A 27,634-nucleotide genomic window follows, 5' to 3' on the forward strand; every position below is an offset into this window, starting at 1 on the left:
GATGCTGAAGGCACCGGTTGGCCACTTTATGTATTCAGTACATGCCAGAGATTGCCGAGCAAACCTCAGACCTCGCAGAATACAGGGGGAAGGGGAGTTAAAAAGACCAGAGGGTGCAAAAGGGACAGAGTCAGCCCTGGGGCAAAGCAGGGGCCACTCTGCTAATCCCAGGGCAAAGTCCCAGCTGGGATCGACGTGTGATCCTGCCAGCCCAGCGTGGATGGAGCACATCCTCACGCTGCTGCTCTGACTGGCATCCCTGTACAGTCTGGCATTCCTACACGCCAGTGCCTCTTGGTACTGATGCCAGGACAATGTGAGTTCAGGGCTTCTTTGTCCTGCCACTCATCCACTTGACGTTATCACTGGAGCGGGCACTGGGCTGGGGCCGGTCACAGTCTGGGAGATGCTCAGGGAACTCACTGAGCAGCTCCAGTCCTGCTGGCATTAACGCTCCAGGAGAGTTTATCCAGCCAGTCTTCAAAGAGGTGGCAACCAGGCCTGCCTCAACAATCCACCCCTCAGCAAAGCAACAGGCTGGTAACAAGACGACACAGCAACACGCCCAATGGGGGGCCCTCTAGCAAAGCAAATTCTGGATGCCAATCCCCACCCCTCCCTGCTTCACACAGCTTTTATATAAAACACCCTAAAATCCCAGGGGCCTGTGCCTGGCCGCAGCACTGTGGGAAATGGGCCAATAGCCCCGGGACAGCAGGGCCTGAGCGCGCTTGTGGAAGTGGCGTGTGCACGTGCGATGGTGAAAGAGACACACCGACAGCTGTCCCCGCTTGGAAGGACAACGGGGCAGCTGGCCAGATATTTGGAGGCAGATGTGGCCCTCTGGAGCCATCCCAGCAGTGACCGTCTGCGAAGGAGGATCCTGGACAGCAGGTAGCCCGTGGTGCCCCTGCAGCAAGGGCTGGGGCAGGGGCAGGTGTCAGGCTCCCTGGTGAGCGCCTGGCTGCCAGCTGAAAATCAGCCTCGTCTCGTTTTGAAATCCACATTTGTTTTCTGTGTGATCTGCGGTCACAGACCGGTCGGGGCCCGGGGCTGAGTGGTGGCAGGGTCCTTCCTGGGAGAATGCGCAGCGGGACAGAGCAGGGTCTCACCAGGTCAGAGTGCTAGCACAGCCGGGAACACCGCAGCATCTGCCAGAAACACAAATACGTGTGAGTCACCAAGGGGCTCGCGCCAGGCCCCACGCCCCAGTGCAGCGGGAGAGGAGAACAGGAGCGGGGAGCTGCCAGGAGTCACCGCCCCGTGTTCGGACAGAATCCAGGACTCTGGAGGGGCCCAGCACGGAGCTGCAGCGAGAGGAGCAGAGCGGGTGGACACTTGCTGCTGCCTGCCGCTGTGGGATCTCACTCCGCTGAGCGCTGCAGGTTCGGTCTCCGCTCTGCAATGGAGGGAGTCCTGCGAGCACAGGCGCTGCGGGGGGTGCGCTCAGTACACACAGAAGAGGGGCGGCACCTTACTTTTGGGGCTGCTCTGGCTGTCTTGCTCGGGCACCTTCCAGTCCATCTTGCGGCCCTTCTCATAGAGGCCCTTGAGCACCTTGCGGAAGTCGTCCGGCTCTGTGGCGTTCTTGCTCAGCTCCAGGTACTTCCTGTAGAGCTGCAGGGCCGTCCGGGCGTCCTCGATGCTGTCGTGAGTCTCGCCCTGGATCTTCAGGTCTGGGGGATGCAGGGAGGGTTCGTCAGAGAGGGCACTACAGCCCCCGCCCCAATTCCCAACCCACACAACCGGATTTCCTCCCCCTCCTGCTGAGGAATACAGGGGGTCACTGTCCCTCAGTCCTGACTGGGAGCCCCCTGCTCCCATCCCCATCCAGCTCTGCTGATGGACTGAATCCCAACCGCAGCCCCTCCTGTCCAGCCCTCCCCACACACAGCTCTACTGATGTCCCTCAATCCCGACCCACAGCAGCAGCCCCCGTCCCCAGTTCCAGACCAATTCGGAGTTCCAGAAGCAGGGTGGGGCTGGAGGTGCCCTTCATTTCTGAGCGATACCACAAGCAGCCAGTGCTGCCCTGTACCCGGGCCATGGGGCCAGCATCCATCTGGGGCTCCGGTGCAGCCCTGCCTGGCTGAGCCGATCGTTTCCAGGCGTTTCCACTAACCCAGGAAGTACCAGGCAAGGAAGCGCAGAGAAATCATCCTCTTCCTCGGCATGTGGAACAGATACACGGTGTCAATCACCTGGTCCTTGGGCACCTGGCAGAGCAGAGAGAGTATGACCACCTAGGTTACGCTGGGCTGGTTTCCCCATCCCACCCACTGCTCACACAGCCCACCCCCAACCTGTCCCCTACACACCATCATCACCCCCACCCCAGACACAGCTCCACCTCCCCTGGCAATCACACTGCTCAGTCCTTCACCCGTATCCCCCTACCCTGGGTTCTGTGAGCAGTGGGAGAGAGGAAAGTTCCACTTAGGAAGGGAATTGAAGGCGCGTTTGCTGAAGGGGCTGAGAAATGTCCCGGGCTTTTACAAAGGGAAAGTCACCATGAGGTTGATGACCCGGAAGTCCTTCTGCAGACCATGGCCCACGAATTTCACCCCGACATCAATGAGGAACCGCAGCTTCAGGTAGGTGGACTTAAGTGTGGTGAGGTGCTTGGAGGAGATCTTGGCATCCAGGTCGCCCGGCTTGATTCCTGAGTACTGGGTCAGGTAATCCACCACCTGCAAGGTGAGGGACTGGTGATCACAGGGCGTGTGTGGGGGTGTTTGCTGGTGACTGCAGGGCAAGGAGAGGCTGGTGACTTGGCTGGTGGGTAGAGGGCCAGGGACCACCTGGTGACTGCAGTGGAGGGGGGAGCAGTGACTTCCTGGTGGGGGACAGGCAGTGTCAGGGGAGCCCCCCTCAGCCAGGAAGCCCATGGCGAGGCAGGTGGCTGCCCCCCCCTTGGAGTGGGGTGGGGCAGGGGCAGGTACCTGCTCCTGGGTGGAGATGTAGTCATCGATGAAGGGAATGCCCTCATTGGGGCCCTGGCCTCGCACGCACGTGATCCTAGCCACGGACATCTGGCTGGGCTTGATGGTGGATTTGGTGCCGTCACTGCGCAGCTCTGCCTCTTCCTGCACAGGGTCAAAGGAGCCGTTGGCAGGGGAAGTCCCCCAGCCCTCGCTGCTCCATCCCCAGGGAGCCAGGCCTCAGCCATCAGGACTTCCCGTGGGCCTTTGTTCTGGCCACTGCTAGACCCCAGCAGAATAGCTCCAGACCCGGCTCCTTCCCAACCCCCCTCATCCAAACACCAGCGTCCGTCCCAGCTGCGGCCTCTACCTCGTTAAGCGTGACGAACTCGGCATCCAGCCCCACCAGGTCGCCCACCTGGGGCATCTCATTCAGCATGAGCGGGATGAAGGTGGCGTGGCACTTGCGTTGCTTGCGAGCCAGGGAAGCCTCGGCCAGCAGCACGCTGGCCTCGATCGGGTTCTTGACTTGGAGGCAGTAGGGGGAAGGGTGGAGAAGAGAGAATGCTCCGTAAGATGTGGCGCTTGGCTGCTGGATTCACAGCAGAAGAGGCCAGGCTGGGATCCCATGTGCTACCTGGCATTCAGAGCAGCTGGGGCACGTGAAGGAGACGATGCCTTCCAGAGGGAAAGGGCCAGGGACTGTTGTCCTCCAACCAAAAATCAGCACCTGTTTCTAAGGGGTCACACACAAGCTTATGAGGGTGCCGAGGATACGGCCCTACTAGAGGGAGTGTGGAGCTGGGGCCTAAATGGTCACAAATTCCAGCCGCCTTGCCTGTATGGCCCCAGCCGGGTCTCCTGCCCTCGACCAGCCACGTACCAGGGCTGGGAGAACCAGGTGCACAGATGGAAAAGGCATCAATGTCTATTGTAGCGAACCCAGCACGCAGGGCTTCGTGCCCAACTGAGGGGGCCCAGCCCACGTGGACAGGACAAGCAAGGCTCTCGGTGGGATGGCTCCCCCTGCAGCCAACAGACCTGCCCCGCTCCAGGGGCCTTTAGAGGCCATTCTTTGTCTCTTGGCAGAAGCCGTTCTAGGGGATCATTGAACACATGAGAGAATGTGAAAACGACGTAGGTCCCCTGAAGTCAACAATACTGATTTGCACCAGCAGGGGTCTGGCCCCCTTCCCAACATACAGGCTGCTTTGTTTGCTTCCTGTGACACATCTCACTGGGACAGCGGAGCTGGACTGGTCAGTTTCACTTCCTGGTTCTGGGCTACCCCAATGTCTTCTCGCTAGGGGCTTGTCCCTCACATGAATGACCCAGGGGTTGCCCCTAACCCAACTCCTCTCCACACACAAATCTCTAGCTCGAGGGAAGTGGTGCTTTAAACTGGATCTGGCTGGTCAGGCAGGGCAGAGCTCGTTAGACAGCAGGGACACAGGCTATCACCTTAACACAACCTCTCAGCTGCTGCTCCACTCTGTGGCTGCTCTCACCCCAGTGGGGTAACCCGAGCTGAACGGGGGGCAGTGAAGGCAAGCTTCAGGGCTCCACACACGCGGCCCAGATGTGTAACCCCACCCTGTGCCCGCACGGACACTCACTGGTCAGGTTGTACTTGGCGTGGAGGTTCCTTCGGGCGTAGTACAGAATGGCAGGCACCTTCCAGCTCATGTCAAACTGCACTGCCTCACACTGCGACAGAAGGAGGGACGTGTGTACGGACAACTCGGGGGGGCTTGGCCCGGCAGGGGCTGAGCTCCGAGAAGGGCTTACTCCCCCCAAAACCCCCAAAGCAGGACAGAGCAGAACATAACAAGGTTTAAGAGCCCACATGCTACAGAGGATTCTATGGGGGGGGGGTCGGGTTAAATCCAGCCCTCTCGCCAGCAGAATCACAACAGGGGGCACTCTCTGTCCCTGTCCCGGACCCATCTTCCCGCACCCCCAATTCAGACCCCCAACCCTCTGCCACATAGAAACACAGGGTCCCACCACAGGCGTCACGCACCGCCCCCAACACCCACGTGGGCTACACAGGGGTCTAGGTTTCCTTTTGGCTCTCTCCCTGGTACCCTCCGATGAGGAGCGCGGGCGTCGTCTCTGTGGCCAGCTGGGAATGGGCAGGTCTCACGCTGGTCAGCTGGAGACAGGACAACTTACGGCCACAGGGGGCTGATGGCTGGTGGAAGCCCAAGTCTATGCCTTTCCCCTCCCCCTTCACATCCCAGCAGCAGCATTCGGTAAAACACACAATCAGCGGCGCTGAGCAGCAGCAGCAGCCTCTCCCCCGGCCGCTGTGGGCTGATCCCGCTGCCTCTTTGGCACCAGGAGCAGGAGAGCCAGGACTGAGCCTGAACCAGGATCTCCCGAGCACTACACCTGGCTTGGCCTAACTACAACTCCTAGCTCTTCTCCTCAGCAGATCTGAAAGTGGAGGTCAGGAGCGTTATTCCTGCTTCACAGATGGGGAAACTGAGGCATGGAGCAGGGCTGTGACTTGCCCAAGGTCACCCAGCAGGTTAGTGACAGAGCTGGGAAGAGAACCCAGGTACCCTGAGCCCCAGACCAGTGATCTGCCCACTAGGCCACGCTGCCTCCCTGACCAGGCCGGTCACACAGTGCCACGATTCTGATTCTTGGGCTGCTCCCGGAACGAGGCTCCTTACCTTGTCCACCGGCTCGATGAGGAAGTCATTGAAGAGATACCACTGCTGGTGCGTGACCCCCTGGGGGTGAGAGAGAGGCACGGTTGGTCTGTAACCTTGGGTCAGGCACTGTATTTCTTAGCTGTTATCCAGGGGCCCGGGCACCATCCCCTCTGGAACACGTCCCCCTTCTTGAGACACTCATGGGAAAGAACCCAGCCAAGAGGAGGTTCCCCCAGGGTGGGGCTGGGGTCCGAGTGGGCAGCTGGGAGAGAGGTGGGATCGCCCACTCACCTCTTTCCTTTGGTGATACGTCTCCCCTACTTTGATGTGCCCCACCAGGCTGCCCCCGGTGCGGGAGTCCAGAATGTGGACAACACTGGCCATCAGGTCGTACGTGTAGGTTGAGTCCTGGTCATCGGATGAGCTGAGCTGCAAGGAAGAACCCACCCCCAGCGGTTACGTGAATCTGCTGAGAACTGGCTGACCTGGGCCAGGATGGACGCAGCTCAGGACACGGGAAGCCTGTGCAATGGGGCAAGGGAAATCACCTTGGCAGAGGCAGCTCCCACGGCTGCAACACAAACCCGCAGAGCCTGGCAAAGCCAGAGCTGCTCCCAACCATGCCCAAGTTCTGCCATCAGGCCAGTGGGAGCAAAGCGGTCCTGTGGCACCAGCGAAAGGTGACTCAGGCCTTCCCAGCTCTGCTCCCCAGCATGCAGGCCCCTGGCTAAGGGGGACCCACTTCGGTGAGTGAGTTCCATCTCCACTCCATCCTCAACCTTCCAGGCACTCCAACCCCCTCGTGCCGGGGGAGCCCGCTGGCTCCCCATACAAGTGTGGCCACGGTCAGCAGTTCCTCTCTCTGCCCTTGACCTTGCCTGATTGACTTTCGACCCCAGCAGAGCCAGGGAACGCATTACCTCGTCGCTTTCGTTCCAGTTGCAGACATCCAGCTCCTTGTTCTTGGTCAGTTTCATCTGGATGGAATGGGGAATCCAGATGTTCTTCAGCTCCTCGATGGAGGTGTACAAGTGCCCCGCCTCGGCGTTCCCCAGGTCCTTCCTGCCAGGAAAGGACACAGGGAATTCCAGACCTTGAACACAGGAGGGAGGGGAGAGGTTCTGGGAGTTTCGGACACTGAAGGCCGGATCCCCAGCTGGGGTAAACTGGCATGGCGCCAGTGAAGTCCACAGAGCCGTGCTGATTTACACCAGCTAAGGATCCGGTCCTGACCTCTTGGGAGAGAGGCTAGATGGTGCCAATTGAAGATGGTCAAAGCAGTGGAGGAGGGTGATCACCAGGAAATCTAGTCTGCCCTGCCTAGTCTGCAAGAGACCGAGGGAGTGGAACAGGCAGCAGGAGCTCTGCCTCTGGTCCAGATTCACCCCGGTGTAACTCCACTGATGCCAGAGGGTGACTTCAGGCTGCTGAAGGTTATGGGGCCCTCACAGGGTAGATGTAAAGCCAAGGTCCCGATGCTAATGGTCAAAGGATCGCAGGGCACTTTTCCCTCGGTGTCTGGCCAGTCCAGTGGAGGTGAATGTTAATAACACAGCGTTACACAGGGCTTAAGCCTGCAAACATGAATTACATTCTGCTCCCACAATTTCCTTGGGTGGATTCCTCACTTCATGCATTTCCTATACTGTTGGGTGGTGCTGCTCAGTGCCGTTATGCAGCTGCTGCATCTCACCCTAGAGGTGGCTGCATTTCAGTGTGCATTGTTTGTGGTTCAGTTTAAAAAGCGCTTTGGATGTAAGGTGCTGTAGACAGGCAAGATGAAATCACTGTCAAATGAGAAACAGCACCAAGTTCTCCAAGGCCATGGGAAGGATCCAGATGGCAAAACTTCTAAGATGGACAAAAGCCAATCTGTCCTCTGCCAGCAAGTACCTACCATTCTCCAAGAGAGATCTCTTTGCTCTTGGGGATTTCGAGGCCTCCTTTCTTCATCACTGTTTTTTTAAAGGCATACTGGCAACAAAATACAGAGCAAAAGCATCAGCACAGGAGCCAGGAGAGACGCTTCTGAAACGAATGTGTAGCTGGTGACAGCTGGCTTTTGGAAAAGGACAGAGCCCCCCGACATTAGTGGCATGGAGAAACAAAACGTGGGAAATCATTTCAGTGGACAAAATGCCAGACAGCCTCACGGCAGAATAAAGATGCGTTTAGAAGGCGTGGGAACCGTGTTTGGAATTTGAGTACACAGATAATGCTCAGAGGCTGATCACCCACACGCAGATCTTTCAAAGGTAACGAGGACAGGTTAGGAATAAGATTTATGGATCCTTGGAAAGTTCATGTTGCTGAATAACGATCAAAGAAAATCCCTCTAAGGGGTATGTCTGTCCTATAGCCACGGGAAGTGACGGCAGCTCGTGTCAACGGAGCCGCACTAGTGGGGAAGGTGCTGCAGGGGACGCTGCAGCGCAGGCTGTACAAGTTCGCCCAGGACCCTGGGCAATTAGTCAGGCCACCAGTCCGTGCTGCTACTTTGCTATTCCAGCCCGAGCTAGCTAGATGAAGGCTCCTGCAGTTGCACCCAGTGACCGCACTGTGGACAAACTGCCAGCAGATCCTGCACCGAGCTGGGCACAGAGTGACCTGCGACTGTCAAGAGAACAGACCGGCCTGCACTCAATCAAACAACATTTCCCCTACCTCCGCCTGTGTCTTCCAGAAATCGGCCTCCTTGGAGCTGTTCACTTCGCAGTTAATGACTAAGACATCGGGCAAGCAGCGGATGTTCCGTGTTTGGACCTTTATTAGGACAGACAGAAAGAGGGCGGGTGGGTGAGGGGCATTGCCAGTGGCCCTGAAGGGAAGATGGGAAACAGACTAGTATTGCGCACCTGTCTGTCAATTTCCTCTGCCAAAGGCTCCGCCCACTGAGCTTCCTACTCCCCTTGCAGGTGGGTCAGCATTAGCCGTGTTCACAGAGATGGAAACTGAGGCACGGAGCAGGGAAGTGGCTTGCCTGAAACTGCAGTGCCAGTGTCGGGCTTGGTGCTAGGCTCAGAACTCAGCTCCCAGTCTAGCCCCTCCGGACTGCTCCCATCTGGTTCCTCCAATGCTGGACTGTTCTCTGCACTGTCCAGTCTGAGACAGGGCTTTCCCTGCTTCCCTTGGGAGATTATCGCCCAGGCTAATGAAGCAGGGACCTTTCGCCAGCTCCACCCCTTCACCCCTGCCCAGCTGATGCCCACAATGAAGGGGATATGCAGGCAGCAAGTGGCCATCTCCCAAACTCACCGTGGGCTGGTACTTCTCACAGTTCTCGCACCAGGCCTGGGTGTTCTGCTCCAGACAGATGCTCCTCTTTAAGATCTGGGCAAACTCATAATCTTTGGTTTTATCTGAGGGCAGACATGGGGGGGGGGAATTCATTTAATCAAAAGAGGAATCCCTAGAGATTGAGTCCAGATGTAAATTCGACCTGCCAGACTCCGGACAAGGGCTCTGACCCATTCCTCAGGGCAACCGAGCCTAGGCAAACTCTGTCCCCGGAGCCAGAAGTGATTCATGGGTGACCGGACCGCTGGAGTGGGATCACTGCAGGACGGAGCACGCTGGGCCCCAGCTGCCTATGCTGCTAAAGGCTGGTGCAGCCAGTGATGGCTGTTGTCATTGGCCAGAGGTGTCTGTGCAGTGGGGACAGCAATCTGCTAAAGGTGGGGTCCACCAGGATGGGAGTTAAAAGTCCCCCTTGGTCTCCTGAGCCCAAGGAAGATCGAGCCAGCCTCAGCTGCGCCCTGGTTTACAAGACGTAAGGTAGCCACCATCCACTCCTGGTCCCGCTCCCCCCAGCCCTCTCCACGTACCCCTTGGCCCCCAAGTTTACCGTTGCTCTCGGGGTAGGAGAGCGTGAAGAGCAGCGTGGAGGAGACTCGCACCGTCTCCTTCCCACAGCGGCACATGCTGGAGTTCTCCACCTCGCAGCTGCAGAGCTGCCCGATCACTGAGTCCCCCGACGACCCAAAGCTGCTGGAGCAAACGAAGCACATCTGGGTCAGCGGGGGTGGGGGCTGATAATTCAGGAGTCTTTCAAGGCCCAGCAGGGCGAGAGCACGGCATTAAGCCCTCACACGCCCTTCCTGGGCCGGGCACTTGAAAGTGGCAGCTGCCAACAGGATCCTGGGAAACCCAAAGGAGTGGGCGCGAGTTTGGAGCCGACTCAGTGGTAGCTCTCAGTGGTGACACGGCCAGTCACCCCCCTGGGCAGCCACGGAGGGGTGACAAGAGGTTAGGGGTTAGTGAATAGGCTGGGTCAGACCCACAGTGGCCTGAGTCCATCTCCAGCTGCGTGCCCGGGATCGGACCAGCATGGGCTATGGGAGAGCCAGCACGGTGCCCAGCTCCCATAGCCTGTTCCACACCAGACTCTGGCTGACTGGGCCCCCCACACACACAGCCTCTAAGGAAAGAGACTGCCCGGGGTGGGGTCTGTGTGCCCCCACTCCTAGCCCAGCAAGCAGCGGGTGCAGGGGGAAGGGGTTACCTGCTGCCGACACCCCGATAGGCCTGCGGTGCCTCCTGCTCCTGGGTCTCCTGGTGAAGCTGCGTCAGGATGAAGCGGTTCCAGCTCTGTATCAACCGACCCAGGTTCACTTTGCCCGTGGCCTCATCGGAGTCGGCCAGGATCAGGCCCAAGGCGGACGCCTCTGGGATGGTGCGGAAGGCACGCAGGAAGTTGCTTCCCTGGGGGAGGGGAAGGATTGGAGCATTGGGGCGGGTGGGGGGACGAGAGAGATGGCATTACCCAAATTCCTTAATGTGGTCCCTTCCACATGGAGCCAAGTGCCCTCCCTCTCCTCCCCTAAACCCCTGGGGATCTCATGCTGCTGGCTGCTTCCCCCGAGTTCCTGCCAGTGCAGCCCCAAGTCACAGACTTCCAAGACCCTGTTCAAGAAGCAACCTCCCCCTCCCCCAACAGCCTTGCTGCTTGGCATCTGCTCCCGCGTACCTGGCACGGGTCCCCACGGGACAAGTCCAGCATGTGGAAGAGAAAGCCCAGTTCACAGCCCAGGCAGAACTCCTTCTGGCACAGATGGTTCTGGACCAGGCAGCGGACGGGTTCCAGGAAATACAGGACCTGGGGAGGTGGTGGCAGGGCGAGTGAGGGGGGTGCGCTGGAAGGCCGCAGCAAGCCCTGGCGGGGAGGGGCTGGGTGCCAGTCTCACCTGGATCATGCAGTTGCAGTAGGCATTGGGAATGTGGGGCTCCAGGCCAGCAAACAGGGTCTTGTTGTAATGCTTGAAGTCAAAGTCCTCCAGGCCCAGCTTGGAGTATTTGATTGTGACCTGGACAGAGACGGGAATCCTCAGAAACAAGGGAAAACCTTGGCCCTGAGCTGGTCAATTGCATCAACACACAATCACCTGCACAAGTCACTTGTGTGTGTGGGAGCACTCAGTGAATACACAAGCATTGACACGAGCACACCCCAATACACAAGCACTCGCAATCAGAAGCGATGCTAACACATCATGAGTCAGACCCCCAGGCTGGTCAATGCAAACCTCCCCCAAGCGCCCAGCACCGCTCAGGATCAAACCACGAGCGAGAAATGCTGACTCCAGCCCACTCTTTTACCCTCCTGCCTGGAGGGGGACCTGCTGTCTGTATAGGCACCTTGGGACAGCAAGGGATCTTGCGGCGGGGGGAGCTGGGCCACCCCACTGAGCTGCATGGGCTGGAGGCTGCCTTTCTGAGCTGTTCACATATGACCCTTGGGGCACTAGCTCTGTTCTGCCCAAATCTGGCTGATCTTTCCTGTGACAGCTCATTACATCTTCACCTGCCCCTCCACTCCCTCATAGCCCCAAGCCTCCCTGGCAGATGTTGCGAGTCAGACCTTCCTGTATTTCTTTGCCACCATGTACAGGTGAGGTTCCTCTTCCCGGCCAATAGGGGATTCAGGGACCTGGCTGAAACTGTCAAACTCATTGTCCAGCTCTTTCAGCCGATACGGGATCTGAGGGAGGCAGGAAGGAAAAGGGACAGAGCAGCTTAATGCTGAGGCTGAGTCTGTCTGGAGCAAGCATCCAGCGACACAAACAATGCATAGCCTTGCCCAGCCCCCCCAGCTGGGTCTGGGGCCCAGATCAACCAACGGAGCGAAAGAATAAAGCAAAAGAGGGAAAGGACACTTCCCTTCACCTTTGCCAAAGCTCCTCATTCCTCCTTTTATTCGTTAGAATGCTTGGTGTTTTTTTAAACTGTTCTGGAACTGCTGATGCAAACAACACAGATCAGTGGTTTGCCAAGGGTTGGTTTAGGGAACCCCTGGCATTGGGGTCCTCAGACCTTTTCATAGTATGAAGCACATACTAACTGCGCCCAGAACTCCCTTGTGCTGGCCTGCCCCTGGGTATTCTCTCCCCTCCCTTAGAGGCCAGGTCACGCTGTTACATTGCAGAAGAAAACATCTGTGACTGGTACATGATGGTTAAGACCAGAAAGGACCTTAGATCATCTCGTCAGAGCCCCTGTATAGCATGGGATGCAGAACTTCCCTCATTTACCCCAGCATCGAGACCAGTAACTTGTTTCGAATCCCATTCCACATTAACACAGAGCTCACCTCACCCGCCACTGAAACGCAACCCCCTCTGGGGTGAAACACGGCAGCTGTTCAAACAATGCTCAGCAACATGAGAGGAGTCCTGCTGCCGTCAGCTGTGCACATACTCACGGCGGTCTCTCAAGCTGGCAGAGAGAGGTTGAGTACTCACATCCCCACACGCGCGAACGCACACCTGGTTCCGGAGCTTGGTCCTTGGGTTTGGCGCATAGCCGATGAAGCCTACTTTCTTCATGGTGCGCAGGATCTCAGGGTCTACAGGCGGGGCCCGCCTACAAAACACAGCACAACTCAAAGACCAGCCAGAAGTGCTGGGTTGACAGCCCTGGTCACTCGAGTCCTGTATTTGTTCATGGAACAGAGAGAGCAGCTGTACAAACTTCCACCCCAGACACTGGCTCCCACCTTCCCAGCCAAAGCGATGACAGGACTGTTCCCTGGAATGCATTCAACCCTTGGCTTCTCTATAGCCAAGGCCAGCAAGGGGGCTAATGGATGAGGGGTTTGGTGTCATGGCGAATCACCACCAGACCACCAAGTGGAGCATGGCATTTCACTTACTGCAGCATCCAGTCAGCTGCCTCTGGGGTGGAACGCAGCAGCTGCACTGTACGCCAATTTAGGACAGGCCCAAAGGAGAATACTAAAGCCAGTCAAATGGGGAAGGGGATATTTAGATACACAGAATGTAATTACCCAAATTGGAATTTGACCAGGAAGCCCAGGGCAACACCCTGATTCTTGAGGAAGTGCCATGGGATTTCCCATGACCACAAGCAACCAGGACCTCAGAATTACAATTCATCAACACAGCAGCCCCTAGCACAAACACTGGGGCACTAGTTCAGTATTGACTCCAGACGGAATGTCTCCTGTTGGATCATCAATACGAGGGTGGATAAAAATCCTTTTTGAGGGAAAAACCTATCTAAAAATAGTTTTAATTAAGATACATTATAGCTCAAAGATATCTCATCATGGAATAGGGATTATAAATTATAATTCTATAGTATGAGACAATATATTCATGTCATGTTTAAGAAAAGTTTTGTAAATGAGTTCCAATAGTTCATGGATTAGGGACCCAATCTTATGGGGTTCCACAGGCTTCTGTATAGATTACTTAGGTTAATCTTTCTATCTACCCAATGGGACTCAGTGCTCAGTCTAGAAGATACCATCAGAGATGCTTAGTTTTGCAGTTCTCAAACTATGGATTTGTGTCTCCAGAGGTAACAGCAAAAATGTTTTAAAATAAAATAAATAAACAACAAGAGAGAGAGGTGAGAAATAACAGACCTCAACTCTATTGTCCCTCTGCAAATTTGTGTACACAGAGTCAATCCCTTACCTCTCTCTAAAAGTGCAAAGTTTCAAAAAGTTCAATGAATAGAAGATTGTTGGGGGTGGAATAGATCTGGACAAGGAAAAGAAGTCTGGAGATAAAATGTGAGAAGCGAGGGACATATGCTTGTTTTGTTATAATATTATATGTTTGCTGTTGAAGAAAAAAAATCCAGAATACTTAACGTTGTTGTTTTAGTTAAATAAAACAATTTAAAATGTCTGTCTGGTGATATTCTCCTCCTAATCCAGCATGGCAAGAAAATCCTCCAAATATTAATGATTAACCTGTTGAAATGGAGACAGTTCATCTCCCAATGACTTCATAAATATCTGCTTCAATTACCTTTGGTAAATGAAATAACCAAACAATCATTCACTTTCTGATATAGCTGTAAAACTAATCTGAAAAGTTTTCAAAATAAATATCTGTTTAAAAACGTATAGTGTGTACCTTCTAAAATTAATCCTACATCTATCTCTGAGTTGTGAAGAATATGTATTAAGATTATAACAACCAACGAGAATGCACTTTTATGTAGAAAACCATGATTAAATCGAGTCTTCCTGACTAGTGATTTAAATCAATTTGATTTCAATCAAATCCACCCTGGTCAATACCACTTCCTGAAGCCCCCTACTCTTTTCCTTTCAATACCTGACCCGGCCCAATCCTGCCTGGCTCAGGAGAGCTAAAAGGAACCAAGTCTGAAGCGACAGGGCTGCCATCTCGGGGAGCTCTGCACTGTACAGACTAGTTACATGCTCTTTGTGACAGCCCCGATGAATTACCTGGGTGCAGGGACAGAGTTGGCAGCAGGCCAGTCTGACAGCAGTGTTTCGCTGGTCAGTGGCACGGGGATCAGAGAAAGGGGCATGAGGTCCTGGTTCCAGTCCAGGTGAGGCAGGGTGTCTACCATGCAGGGCAAGGCAAAGTCAGTCTCCCGGGAGTAGGCGTTGAAGGTGACCTCGGGCGAATCGGCCCAGAGGTGGACGCAGCCCTCCGAGTCACCGAACACCATGGCCTGCTTGCTGGCCGACACGTCAAAGGTCATGATCAGCTGCCCCACCGTGTTGACGTGGAAGATGTCAGCAGGGTTGGCAAGGCCTGTGGGCTCGCAGAACTGGCACTGACCTGACGGGAAGAGCGGAGAGGCTTCAGGGAGGGGGCACAGCACAGAACTCCCAGCAAACCTTACACCGGTAAGGCCCTATACCGGCTTCCATCCAGAGATCCCACCGCACTTTACAGACCAGACACACAAGGATCCCTTCTCTGAGCTTTGCAAGACACTCCGCTGAGCTGCCAGACAAGGGCTGAGATGGACCTTGCTGGATTCGAACCTGTGGTTCCCCAGGATCCAGACTAAACCCAAGGGCTAGGGAGCCCAAGGCGAACCGCCTACCTGTCTGTGAGATGATGGCCAGCCGGGAGGTGTAGGTGGGGATGAACTTGAGGAAGAGGGGGTCCACGTGGACCTGCAGCGGGGTGATGGCCCGCATCATGCGCAGGTCATACACCTTCAGGAAGCGGTCGCAGGCCAGGCCATTCATGCGACTGGAGAAGCCGCATGTCACCAGCAGGTTGCCGTGGACGTCGAAATCCGACAGGCTGCCCGAGTAGGCGTCGAACTCATGCTCCGCCACGAAGGTGCGCAGGTCCCGCAGGGACACCTAGGGGGTAGCACAAAGGAAGCACCAGTAACAGGAACAGAGGCAGGGGGGCCCTTGGGGGCTGTTTAGCCCCAGGAGATCACAGGGGGGACAAACAGGAGAGGAAGGAAGGGCCAGTGGTTAGAGCACTAGCATAGGACTGGGGAGACTGGGGTTCAAGGCCCTGATCCACCCCAGACTTCCTGTGCCTGAGTGACCATGGGCAAGTCCCTTAGCCTCTCTGTGTCTGTCTGCACCTCAGGGGTAAGGGCCCTGTGAGGACACAGTACTCATGGTGAGGTGCTGACATTATGGCAATGGGGGTAGATCAGTAGCCAAGACAGACTGAATACATGGGAACTTCCATGATTGCCTGGCATGGGAGCAGGGCTCGGACTCAGCATCTCAGCCCTCTCTCCGCTATCTGCTGCTGCCCCCTGCCAGAGGTGGCAGGAAGGCCACTGTGTGAAGTGTTTTGGTGCCCTTCGGGGGGAGCGGTGCCATAGCAACATACACTCCTCTCACTTCAGTCTCCTGGTGACCCAGATTGAGCCGCCTGTCCCGAGCAGCTGAGAGGAGACAGCGCTTTGTTATGCCAGAGCTGGACATGCAGCCCTGGAAGGGAACTCTGGGGTGAGCAAGTCTGGTCCCTCCTATGGCAGGCAGCCGCGTTCCATCATCCTGTTCACGGACGGCTCAAGCTTCTCAGTCAGAGTCCCTGGCTGGCAGAAGACTCAACAGGCAGGAGCAGGGCTGCAGGTACCTTCCCCGTCGTGTGTCCGCAGAAGAAGAAGCGGTTGGACTGCCTCAGGATGGTGACGCCAGGCACCTCCACAGTATACTGGAAAGGAAAGGGTGAAGAGAGGAGGAGATACTCGCCCTCAGTGGATACGGCAGCTGGCCTCCGGGGCTGTCAACCTGGCAGCACAGAAACCAGAGCCTGATCATAGCCCAGGGGGAAGGCAGCATAAACTAGTGGTTAAAGCTGGGGACAGGGCTCCTACGTTCTAACCCTCCCTGTGTCACAGACCCCTCTCTGTACCTCAGTTTCCCCTGCTGTTTAGTGGGGATAGCACTCCTTATTCATTAACCAGCCTGCACACAGGGGTCAGGGATCTGCAGACAAAGTGTCGTTGAGAGGTTCTTGCCCAGCAGCAGCCTCTGCATTAGTGGGAGGCATGTGGAACCCCTCCCCGCTGCCCTTTTGGGACAAGCTGAATACATCAGAACAGGGGTCAGAGAGATCTCTCCCTGCTATACCCCCCCAAACCCAGCGGGGCCTGACTCCCAAGGGGCACCAGGCACCTGCCTCTCCCATGCATGCCAATGGGAGGCCAAGGTGCTCAGTACCCCTCAGGATTAGGCCCGCAAACAGAGGCCGACCCAAAGCCGTTGGTACCTTCTGGGTCTCCTGGACGGTGTTGAGATCGATCTCAATCACGTGGTTCTGCAGCCCCCCGATCAGCAGGGTGCTGCTGTTTGTCAGCAGCAGGCTGTGCACATCCTCGCTCTCGTCCATGCTGACGGAAAGGTAGAGAGCAAAACCTCATTCTCCTGCTCGGCTCAGGGCACCCCAGGACTCCCTCCTGCCCTCAGACACACACTGCTTTGTGCACCTCCCCCCAGGAGGGCTACGTGCAAAGGGGGTGGGGGCACACCTTCCCCCCAACACAGACTCGATCCGAGTCAGTTCGGCTCCGGACCGGGTCAGTGTTAGCATGGGAGCTTTTCCCCCTCCCCTGTGCGAAGGGAGTTGCAGGAGTTCCTAGTGCCCATGTCACATCACCGTTAGGCCAAGGACTGAATGGGGCTCCCTCCTTGACCTAGAGAGGATCCCTATGGGGCCAGCATGAGGCTTTCTTTCTCTGTCAGCACAGCCAGGCTGTTGCCCTGCGGAGGAAACTCACAGGTAGTCAAAGATGGTCAGGCCCCCCCGGGACATGTACTTGAGGTTCGTCTTGGTCAGGAAGAGGACGCCGTTCTCCAGGCTCTGGATTTGACGGATGTCATCGCTGCTGCTCACCTGGAAGGAGGAATAGCGCTCCAGGGCCGGGCCGAAGAACGAGGTGGCATGACCCTGAAATGAAGCGGAGAGAAAAGGCCGGCCTGGGGGGGACACTTCAACACGCAACACCTCATCATCCTCACGCTAACACAATGCAGTTTGATGCCACCGATTCACGGATTCCAAGGCCAGACAGGCCCACTGTGATCATTGACTCTGAGCTTGCAGCTAGCACAGGCCACAGGACTGCCCTGAACTAATTTCTCTCTGAACCAGAGCATGCGTTTTAGAACAACATCCAACCTGGATTTCAAAATTGCCAGGGATGGAGATTCCATCATGACCCTTGGCGAGTTGTTCCAGTGGATAATTACCCTCACTGTTCAGAATGTATGCATTCCTATCCTATTCAACCTATTCATAAATGATCTGGAGAAAGGGGTAAACAGCGAAGTGGCAAAGTTTGCAGATGATACTAACTGCTCAAGATAGTTAAGACCAAAGCCGACTGTGAAGAATTTCTAAAAGATCTCAAAACTAAGCAATTGGGCAACAAAACGGCAAATGAAATTTAATTGGAAAAAATAACCCCAACTATACATACAATATGATGGGGGCTAATTTAGCTACAACTAATCAGGAGAAAGATCTTGGAGTCATTGTGGATAGTTCTCTGAAGACATCCACGTAGCGTGCAGCAGCAAACAGGATGTTAGGAATCATTAAAAAAAGGATAGAGAATAAGATTGAGAATATCTTATTGCCTTTATATAAATCCATGGTACGCCCACATCTTGAATACTGCGTACAGATGTGTCCCCTCATCTCAAAAAAGATATACTGGCATTAGAAAAGGTTCAGAAAAGGGCAACTAAAATGATTAGGGGTTTGGAACAGGTCCCATATGAGGAGAGATTAAAGAGGCTAGGACTTTTCAGCTTGGAAAAGAGGAGTCTAAGGGGGGATATGATAGAGGTATATAAAATCATGAGTGGTGTGGAGAAAGTGAATAAGGAAAAGTTATTTACTTGTTCCCATAATATAAGAACTAGGGGCCACCAAATGAAATTAATGGATAGCAGGTTTAAAACAAATAAAAGGAAGTTCTTCTTTCCTCAGCGCACAGTCAACCTGTGGAACTCCTTGTCTGAGGAGGTTATGAAGCCTAGGATTATAACAGTATAACAGGGTTTAAAAGAAAACTGGATAAATTCATGGAGGTTAAGTCCATTAATGGCTATTAGCCAGGATGGGTAAGGAAGGGTGGAGATGGATGGCAGGAGAGAGATCACTAGATCATTACCTTCATGTGTCAGTATATTTATGTCTCCATCTGTAATTTTCACTCCATGCATCTGAAGAAGTGGAGTTTTTACCCATGAAATCTTATTCTCAAATAAATCTGTTAGTCTTTAAGGTGCCACCGGACTCCTTGTTGTTTTTGTGAATACAGACTAACACAGCTACCCCGATACTAGATCGTTACCTGTTAGGTTCACTCCCTCTGGGGCACCTGATGTTGGCCACTGTCTGTAGACAGGATACTGGGCTGGATGGACCTTTGATCTGACCCAGTATGGCCATTCTGATGTTCTTACGTTCCTGTCTCGCTGCAGTGTCCAGACGCTGGCTTGTCTTAACCTCTGTCTGCCCGCCTGAAGAGCCCATCATCAAATATTTTTTCCTCACCTAGGTACTTACAGACTGTGATCAAGTCACCCCTATACACAACGCGCCCGACCCTCAGCTGCTGCAGTTACAATGAGAAAGTGGGCAGAGGAAGTGTGAACCGTGGGTACCGGAGGGGTGCCAGGGAAAGGGAGAAGGAATGGGACTCTCTGGTAGAAGGATGCATACAAGGATGGGCACTCAGCCACATTCTAATAAAGGGGGGATGAAGAATCAGTGAGGCAGGTGGACCAGCCCAGACTGCTGCTGCCACACTGGGGAAAAGTAACCCTTCTGGAGAGGGGGTTGGCTGGAGTCAGCAGGGCAGAGGGAATGAGTGGGGGATGGCATGCAGATGGGGTCAAGGCTATAAATCAAGTATTTAAATGACCATGGGCACCACAGGAAATCAGACAACATGACAGAACGGGGGTGAGGGACAGAGGGAGGATAAAATGGTCTGTTGCACTACAGCAGGGAGGTGGAATGGACCAGTGCTGTGTCATGGTACGGCAGGGAGGAAGGGCTACGAGGCTAGACAGAGCATTGGTCTATTCTGGTGCAAAGATTCTTACAATGGGGTAACCTGTGATAGCAGGGGACTGGATTCAATGAGGTCCCTTCCAGCCCTACATCCCACATTCTACTCCAGTATCCAGAGAGGGATTCTCATCTGTCTCACCGGTTCATCCACTCACCACCCGACAAACATATGGAGAAGAGATCAGCACCTCTGTTTTGAGTCTTACACCCTCGCCTTTATCCCCACATCCCAGAAGAATCCTTCAGTCATTTCCCTCGTTGGAAAATGGCCCAAGACACATGGAGGAAACAAAAACCTTACAGCCCATAAAATCAGAGCAGACAAGTGACTAATCCAAACCACAGCAACCCCCTTCCCCAAGGTGGCTGTGCCACAGGAACCCCAAGCACCACCTACCCCATGGTTCCCCACCCAGAGCATCTCTTCGTGCAGATCGAAATGGGAGACGGAGACAGGTACCCCCACCTCGGAGACCACGGTGTGTAGCTCTGAGTACATGCCCTCCATGATGTGCACCGACTCCGGCACCGGGATGCCCTCCAATGGCACCCCCTCCGGATCCAGCTCCACGTTCTGCAGCAGGGCGGGGTTGAGGTGAGGGTCCAAGACTGGATCCAGGGCTGGGTGGAGAGCAGGTGCATACTCCGCAAGGGCCGGGTCGAGACCTTCAAAATTCATGGTGAAACTGGATGTCTCCCTTTAAAACAATGGGCAAATCAGAAACATGAAGGCCCCTGTGTTCTTAGCAACTAATATCTACCCCTGAGGGCATTCTGTGCCAAAAAAATAAAAATTCTGCGCACAGTATTTTAAGATTCTGCAAAATTCTGCAAATTTTATTTGTCACATAAATGTGGAGGCTCCAGCATGGCACTGGGGTGCACAGGCCACTGGCTGCACAGAGGTGGGAGATCACCGTGCAGCTCCTCCCCATCCCCAAGACACGGACTCAGCGGTGAGGCTGCACCCGACCCTGACACAGAGCAAGGACTGGGCTTGCCCCAGAAGCACCCCAGGGCCCTGCCCCTCCGTGCCAGGTGCACCAAGTCTAGGCAGGCAGGCAGGCTCACAAAGTAGAATTCAAGTGTGGAGGGGCTTAGTGTAGGGGGATCCAGGTGTGGGTTGAGAGGGTTCTGTGTGGGGCAATCTGGGTGCAACAGTAATGGGACTCTGTGGGGGGGAGGTGAAGGTGGTTGGGGCTCAGTGGGGGGATCTGGGTGTGTGGGGGATAGAGCTCGGCAGGGAGGTCTGGGTGTGGGGAACTCAGTGGGGGGTCCAGATGCTGGAGAAGTGGGGCTCAGTGGGGTGGGGATCCAGGTGCAGCTGGTTGGGGCTCAGTAGGGTGGAGCTCAGTAGTGTGGGGATCCGGGTGCCAGTGGCTCATCAGAGTGGTCCCGGTGCAGGGAGAGTGGAGCTCATCGTGGGGGGGTTCTGGGTGCAAGTGGGGTGAGGCTTGGTGGGAGGGTCTGGGTATGAGGGAGTCTGGATGCACAGGGGTTGGGTGGATGTGGGAGCAGTTCCCTGTGCAGAGATCCCTCCCCCTCCAGCTCAGGAGCAATGGGTGCAGGAAGCATGGGGGACGGGGAGTTTGCAGAGATTCTTACAGCTGGGGGAGAAATCTGTGGGTGGGTCTGATAAACCTTGGATGCTGCGTAGGAGAATAGGAAGTCGTCCTCTCCAGCCCAGCCAGGACTAGCAGCTGAGCCCGGTGCAGGGTAAGAGCCACCACCTGGGTCTTCCCCAGTCCTGACCCCTCCCCCACAGTGATTTACCTCTCTGCCAGCTGCCCTGGGAACCCAAAACATACTGCTGGGGAGGGTCGCATGACCGCTTTTGTGGCTTCCCTTTGCTTCCTCATCAGAAAGTCATTTTTCTGCAGGGAAGCAAAGAAATCTGTGGGGGGCATAAATTCTGTGCAAGTGCATTAGCGCAGAATTCCCCCAGGAATAAATATAGCATTATGGGCATCAGAATGGAAAAGGCCTATGAGGTCTCTAGGAAGGTAAGTATTTAGCTCACCTCTAATATAAAATCTATGTGCGACAGATGATGACAAGTCCTTTAGCGAGGGGTTCTTTGCCCTTCTGTCATTAAGCACCCAGAGTGCTCTGGAGAAGGTGTATTTAGCTCTGCGCTGAGATGGAGCAGAGGCAGTTAGGCCCTTGGCACAATCAAGGGTAACCTGCACTCCTGTTGGGCCCATTCCACCCAGCCATGTCTTCTCCTCCCCACCACATCCCCTGCCTCCTCTGGCCTAAATTCACTCCACAGCAGCCCCTGGACCCAGAGCTGCTGCAGAGATAGTGCCAAGGTTGGTTTGTGCCTGGCACAGGTACTGTCTGTGCCATGGGTATCACCAAGATGTCTTTGTACCAGTGGGCCATAGCACAATACTGAATCTGACTCTTTGACAGACACCAGAGGATCTTGGTTAGACGTTGGCAGACCTTGTAACAATAAAGAGTCACTGCATCGAACTGAGAGCAGCCTAGTAACTACAGCAGGGGAGTGGGATTCAGCTGGGCAAGGCTGGACAGCAGAGGTGGGTAGCAATGGCTTCCTGACCCTGAAGAGGCAGTGGATCAGATCCTGAAGCATGTGACCTCATTCCCCTTACTGGAGCACAAGCAGCTTGCAATGCAGCTCCAGCCACACACAAGCCCCTTCTGCAAAGGTCCAATTGGTTCCCAGGCCTCGTCAGTACTTGGTCCCTCTGCTGAGGCTGGCAGCGAGGATACAGGGTAACTAGAACATGGCCACCTGCATGCTGAGAACCAACGACACCCTGCTCATTACATGTCAGCTCCCCTACCCTTCCGCAACAGGCCACAGACCTGCCAGGCTCAACCCTACCTTTGGACGCTGAAAGGGGCTTATAACCTAGTGCTGAAATCTCAATTACAAATGTGAAGGTGGAGAAAAGTGATTCTTACCCAGAAGCCTCTGCTCATTTACCCAGAATCCTGCTTCGGCCACCAGGTTACCCATAGCCCTCTGCCCGGGGGTACTTTACCCAGAATCCTCCTCTGCTCCTCGGCCAAATAACCCACAGCCCTCTGCCCGGGGGGAGTTACCCAGAATCCTCCTCTGCTCCTCGGCCCAATAACCCACAGCCCTCTGCCCGGGGGGAGTTACCCAGAATCCTCCTCTGCTCCTCGGCCAAATAACCCACAGCCCTCTGCCCGGGGGGAGTTACCCAGAATCCTCCTCTGCTCCTCGGCCCAATAACCCATAGCCCTCTGCCCGGAGGGAGTTACCCAGAATCCTCCTCTGCTCCTCGGCCCAATAACCCACAGCCCTCTGCCCGGGGGGAGTTACCCAGAATCCTCCTCTGCTCTGCAGCCAAATAACCCACAGCCCTCTGCCCGGGGGTGCGTTACCCAGAATCCTCATCTGCTCTGCAGCCAAATAACCCTCAGCCCTCTGCCCGGGGGGAGTTACCCAGAATCCTCCTCTGCTCCTCGGCCCAATAACCCACAGCCCTCTGCCCGGGGGGAGTTACCCAGAATCCTCCTCTGCTCCTCGGCCAAATAACCCACAGCCCTCTGCCCGGGGGGAGTTACCCAGAATCCTCCTCTGCTCCTCGGCCCAATAACCCACAGCCCTCTGCCCGGGGGGAGTTACCCAGAATCCTCCTCTGCTCCTCGGCCAAATAACCGACAGCCCTCTGCCCGGGGGGAGTTACCCAGAATCCTCCTCTGCTCCTCGGCCAAATAACCCACAGCCCTCTGCCCGGGGGGAGTTACCCAGAATCCTCCTCTGCTCCTCGGCCCAATAACCCACAGCCCTCTGCCCGGGGTGAGTTACCCAGAATCCTCCTCTGCTCCTCGGCCAAATAACCCACAGCCCTCTGCCCGGGGGGAGTTACCCAGAATCCTCCTCTGCTCCTCGGCCCAATAACCCACAGCCCTCTGCCCGGGGGGAGTTACCCAGAATCCTCCTCTGCTCCTCGGCCCAATAACCCACAGCCCTCTGCCCGGGGGGAGTTACCCAGAATCCTCCTCTGCTCCTCGGCCAAATAACCCACAGCCCTCTGCCCGGGGGGAGTTACCCAGAATCCTCCTCTGCTCCTCGGCCAAATAACCCACAGCCCTCTGCCCGGGGGGAGTTACCCAGAATCCTCCTCTGCTCCTCGGCCCAATAACCCACAGCCCTCTGCCCGGGGGGAGTTACCCAGAATCCTCCTCTGCTCCTCGGCCCAATAACCCACAGCCCTCTGCCCGGGGGGAGTTACCCAGAATCCTCCTCTGCTCCTCGGCCCAATAAGCCACAGCCCTCTGCCCGGGGGGAGTTACCCAGAATCCTCCTCTGCTCCTCGGCCCAATAACCCACAGCCCTCTGCCCGGGGGGAGTTACCCAGAATCCTCCTCTGCTCCTCGGCCAAATAACCCACAGCCCTCTGCCCGAGGGGAGTTACCCAGAATCCTCCTCTGCTCCTCGGCCAAATAACCCACAGCCCTCTGCCCGGGGGGAGTTACCCAGAATCCTCCTCTGCTCCTCGGCCCAATAACCCACAGCCCTCTGCCCGGGGGGAGTTACCCAGAATCCTCCTCTGCTCCTCGGCCAAATAACCGACAGCCCTCTGCCCGGGGGGAGTTACCCAGAATCCTCCTCTGCTCCTCGGCCCAATAACCCACAGCCCTCTGCCCGGGGTGAGTTACCCAGAATCCTCCTCTGCTCCTCGGCCCAATAACCCACAGCCCTCTGCCCGGGGGGAGTTACCCAGAATCCTCCTCTGCTCCTCGGCCCAATAACCCACAGCCCTCTGCCCGGGGGGAGTTACCCAGAATCCTCCTCTGCTCCTCGGCCCAATAACCCACAGCCCTCTGCCCGGGGGGAGTTACCCAGAATCCTCCTCTGCTCCTCGGCCCAATAACCCACAGCCCTCTGCCCGGGGGGAGTTACCCAGAATCCTCCTCTGCTCCTCGGCCCAATAACCCACAGCCCTCTGCCCGGGGGGAGTTACCCAGAATCCTCCTCTGCTCCTCGGCCCAATAAGCCACAGCCCTCTGCCCGGGGGGAGTTACCCAGAATCCTCCTCTGCTCCTCGGCCCAATAACCCACAGCCCTCTGCCCGGGGGGAGTTACCCAGAATCCTCCTCTGCTCCTCTGCCCAATAACCCACAGCCCTCTGCCCGGGGGGAGTTACCCAGAATCCTCCTCTGCTCCTCGGCCCAATAACCCACAGCCCTCTGCCCGGGGGGAGTTACCCAGAATCCTCCTCTGCTCCTCGGCCAAATAACCCACAGCCCTCTGCCCGGGGGGAGTTACCCAGAATCCTCCTCTGCTCCTCGGCCCAATAAGCCACAGCCCTCTGCCCGGGGGGAGTTACCCAGAATCCTCCTCTGCTCCTCGGCCAAATAACCCACAGCCCTCTGCCCGGGGGAGTTACCCAGAATCCTCCTCTGCTCCTCGGCCCAATAACCCACAGCCCTCTGCCCGGGGGGAGTTACCCAGAATCCTCCTCTGCTCCTCGGCCAAATAACCCACAGCCCTCTGCCCGGGGGGAGTTACCCAGAATCCTCCTCTGCTCCTCGGCCCAATAACCCACAGCCCTCTGCCCGGGGGGAGTTACCCAGAATCCTCCTCTGCTCCTCGGCCAAATAACCCACAGCCCTCTGCCCGGGGGGAGTTACCCAGAATCCTCCTCTGCTCCTCGGCCCAATAACCCACAGCCCTCTGCCCGGGGGGAGTTACCCAGAATCCTCCTCTGCTCCTCGGCCAAATAACCCACAGCCCTCTGCCCGGGGGGAGTTACCCAGAATCCTCCTCTGCTCCTCGGCCCAATAACCCACAGCCCTCTGCCCGGGGGGAGTTACCCAGAATCCTCCTCTGCTCCTCGGCCCAATAACCCACAGCCCTCTGCCCGGGGGGAGTTACCCAGAATCCTCCTCTGCTCCTCGGCCAAATAACCCACAGCCCTCTGCCCGGGGGGAGTTACCCAGAATCCTCCTCTGCTCCTCGGCCCAATAACCCACAGCCCTCTGCCCGGGGGGAGTTACCCAGAATCCTCCTCTGCTCCTCGGCCAAATAACCGACAGCCCTCTGCCCGGGGGGAGTTACCCAGAATCCTCCTCTGCTCCTCGGCCCAATAACCCACAGCCCTCTGCCCGGGGTGAGTTACCCAGAATCCTCCTCTGCTCCTCGGCCCAATAACCCACAGCCCTCTGCCCGGGGTGAGTTACCCAGAATCCTCCTCTGCTCCTCGGCCCAATAACCCACAGCCCTCTGCCCGGGGGGAGTTACCCAGAATCCTCCTCTGCTCCTCGGCCCAATAACCCACAGCCCTCTGCCCGGGGGGAGTTACCCAGAATCCTCCTCTGCTCCTCGGCCCAATAACCCACAGCCCTCTGCCCGGGGGGAGTTACCCAGAATCCTCCTCTGCTCCTCGGCCCAATAACCCACAGCCCTCTGCCCGGGGGGAGTTACCCAGAATCCTCCTCTGCTCCTCGGCCCAATAACCCACAGCCCTCTGCCCGGGGGGAGTTACCCAGAATCCTCCTCTGCTCCTCGGCCCAATAACCCACAGCCCTCTGCCCGGGGGGAGTTACCCAGAATCCTCCTCTGCTCCTCGGCCCAATAACCCACAGCCCTCTGCCCGGGGGGAGTTACCCAGAATCCTCCTCTGCTCCTCGGCCCAATAACCCACAGCCCTCTGCCCGGGGGGAGTTACCCAGAATCCTCCTCTGCTCCTCGGCCAAATAACCGACAGCCCTCTGCCCGGGGGGAGTTACCCAGAATCCTCCTCTGCTCCTCGGCCAAATAACCCACAGCCCTCTGCCCGGGGGGAGTTACCCAGAATCCTCCTCTGCTCCTCGGCCCAATAACCCACAGCCCTCTGCCCGGGGGGAGTTACCCAGAATCCTCCTCTGCTCCTCGGCCCAATAACCCACAGCCCTCTGCCCGGGGGGAGTTACCCAGAATCCTCCTCTGCTCCTCGGCCCAATAACCCACAGCCCTCTGCCCGGGGGGAGTTACCCAGAATCCTCCTCTGCTCCTCGGCCCAATAACCCACAGCCCTCTGCCCGGGGGGAGTTACCCAGAATCCTCCTCTGCTCCTCGGCCAAATAACCCACAGCCCTCTGCCCGGGGGGAGTTACCCAGAATCCTCCTCTGCTCCTCGGCCCAATAAGCCACAGCCCTCTGCCCGGGGGGAGTTACCCAGAATCCTCCTCTGCTCCTCGGCCAAATAACCCACAGCCCTCTGCCCGGGGGGAGTTACCCAGAATCCTCCTCTGCTCCTCTGCCCAATAACCCACAGCCCTCTGCCCGGGGGGAGTTACCCAGAATCCTCCTCTGCTCCTCTGCCCAATAACCCACAGCCCTCTGCCCGGGGGGAGTTACCCAGAATCCTCCTCTGCTCCTCGGCCAAATAACCCACAGCCCTCTGCCCGGGGGGAGTTACCCAGAATCCTCCTCTGCTCCTCGGCCCAATAACCCACAGCCCTCTGCCCGGGGGGAGTTACCCAGAATCCTCCTCTGCTCCTCGGCCCAATAACCCACAGCCCTCTGCCCGGGGGGAGTTACCCAGAATCCTCCGTTCTGCGGTGGCGGGTCAGTGGCCCCGGCTCTCGCTCTCTCTCAGCAGCCGTAGTCACCGGTCGCTGCGCCTCCCGCCCGGGCCGGGGCCGAAGCCGCAGCCGCGTCCCATCCCACCGCCGCCATGGCAACTTCCAGCCCCTCTGGCTCCGCCCGCTCAACCACTCCTCGGGCTAAGCGTTCCCCCGCCTGGCAGGCGCGGTTACCAATGAGAGGGCACGCTCAGGGCGAGAGCCAATCAGAGAGAGGCAGAGGCGGGAATAAGAGGATGCAGCGGTCTGCGCAAGCTTGGTAGAGAGAACAGAACGGGAACGCGGAGGGGACAGAAAGAGCCGAGCCCCTCGATTAACGGCTGCGAGTCCGAATAGATTTCAAGGGCCAGCAGCACCGATAATTTCTTAAAGGGCCAGCATCACCCTCATCCCCAGAGCCCTCCCCAGCTCTCCCATGCCCCAGTAACTTTCCATTTCTATATTTTTTTTCCAGGATGGTGGCATTTAACTATATATAACCCCCCCAAACACAAACTTCCCTGGAAGGCGAGATGGGGGATCCCCAGGGAGCATGAAACCCACAGTAAGTCCATAAGCCAGCATCTCATGGGGCCGTCCTTACTGCCAAAATCCGGGCTGGGAGCGTCACGTCCTCTGTGACGTGAGTTTGGTGGGTCTCAGTCATGCCCTCTAACAATTACCCACCATGCAATTAACA

General features: G+C 56.5%; 1 protein-coding gene across 11 annotated transcripts; it reads right to left on the reverse strand.

Annotated features, from left to right (window-relative positions):
* Positions 1 to 27,159, reverse strand: PAN2 (poly(A) specific ribonuclease subunit PAN2). Of its 11 annotated transcripts, none has more exons than XM_043506515.1 (27): positions 26,912 to 27,085; positions 21,404 to 21,518; positions 19,781 to 20,081; positions 17,075 to 17,244; positions 16,567 to 16,687; positions 15,931 to 16,008; positions 14,921 to 15,188; positions 14,307 to 14,649; positions 12,346 to 12,442; positions 11,442 to 11,561; positions 10,768 to 10,887; positions 10,551 to 10,679; positions 10,086 to 10,285; positions 9,429 to 9,568; positions 8,840 to 8,943; positions 8,249 to 8,347; positions 7,482 to 7,558; positions 6,505 to 6,646; positions 5,876 to 6,013; positions 5,603 to 5,662; positions 4,538 to 4,628; positions 3,292 to 3,449; positions 2,943 to 3,086; positions 2,511 to 2,690; positions 2,123 to 2,216; positions 1,479 to 1,676; positions 1 to 1,151 (listed from the first exon to the last, which is right to left on the reverse strand). In XM_043506515.1, exons 3-27 carry the CDS (start codon positions 20,060 to 20,062, stop codon positions 1,117 to 1,119), a joined length of 3,588 nt encoding a protein of 1,195 aa, XP_043362450.1. In that variant the 5' UTR covers positions 20,063 to 20,081; positions 21,404 to 21,518; positions 26,912 to 27,085; the 3' UTR covers positions 1 to 1,116. The 11 variants fall into 11 exon arrangements, 10 of the variants coding, with proteins under 10 accessions (XP_043362450.1, XP_038234144.1, XP_038234141.1 ...); XM_038378216.2 differs by having other exon boundaries at positions 9,429 to 9,571; positions 26,912 to 27,084; XM_038378213.2 differs by having other exon boundaries at positions 9,429 to 9,571; positions 12,322 to 12,442; positions 26,912 to 27,079.
* Positions 27,160 to 27,634: the final 475 nt, after the last annotated feature.

The sequence above is a fragment of the Dermochelys coriacea genome, chromosome 20 (genome assembly GCF_009764565.3).
Source record: "Dermochelys coriacea isolate rDerCor1 chromosome 20, rDerCor1.pri.v4, whole genome shotgun sequence".
NCBI classification, from domain to species: Eukaryota; Metazoa; Chordata; order Testudines; family Dermochelyidae; genus Dermochelys; species Dermochelys coriacea.

What these genes read in the sequence shown, in the direction of transcription:
- PAN2 (XM_038378212.2), bottom strand. Translation starts at nt 20,062, where the DNA reads ATGAATTTTGAAGGTCTCGACCCGGCCCTTGCGGAGTATGCACCTGCT. An exon ending in TATCGGGGTGTCGGCAGCAG is followed by an intron (nt 9,572 to 10,085) that starts GTAACCCCTTCC and finishes CGTTTGCTCCAG; the next exon opens with CAGCTTTGGGTCGTCGGGGG. An exon ending in CTCCTACCCCGAGAGCAACG is followed by an intron (nt 8,944 to 9,428) that starts GTAAACTTGGGG and finishes GTCTGCCCTCAG; the next exon opens with ATAAAACCAAAGATTATGAG.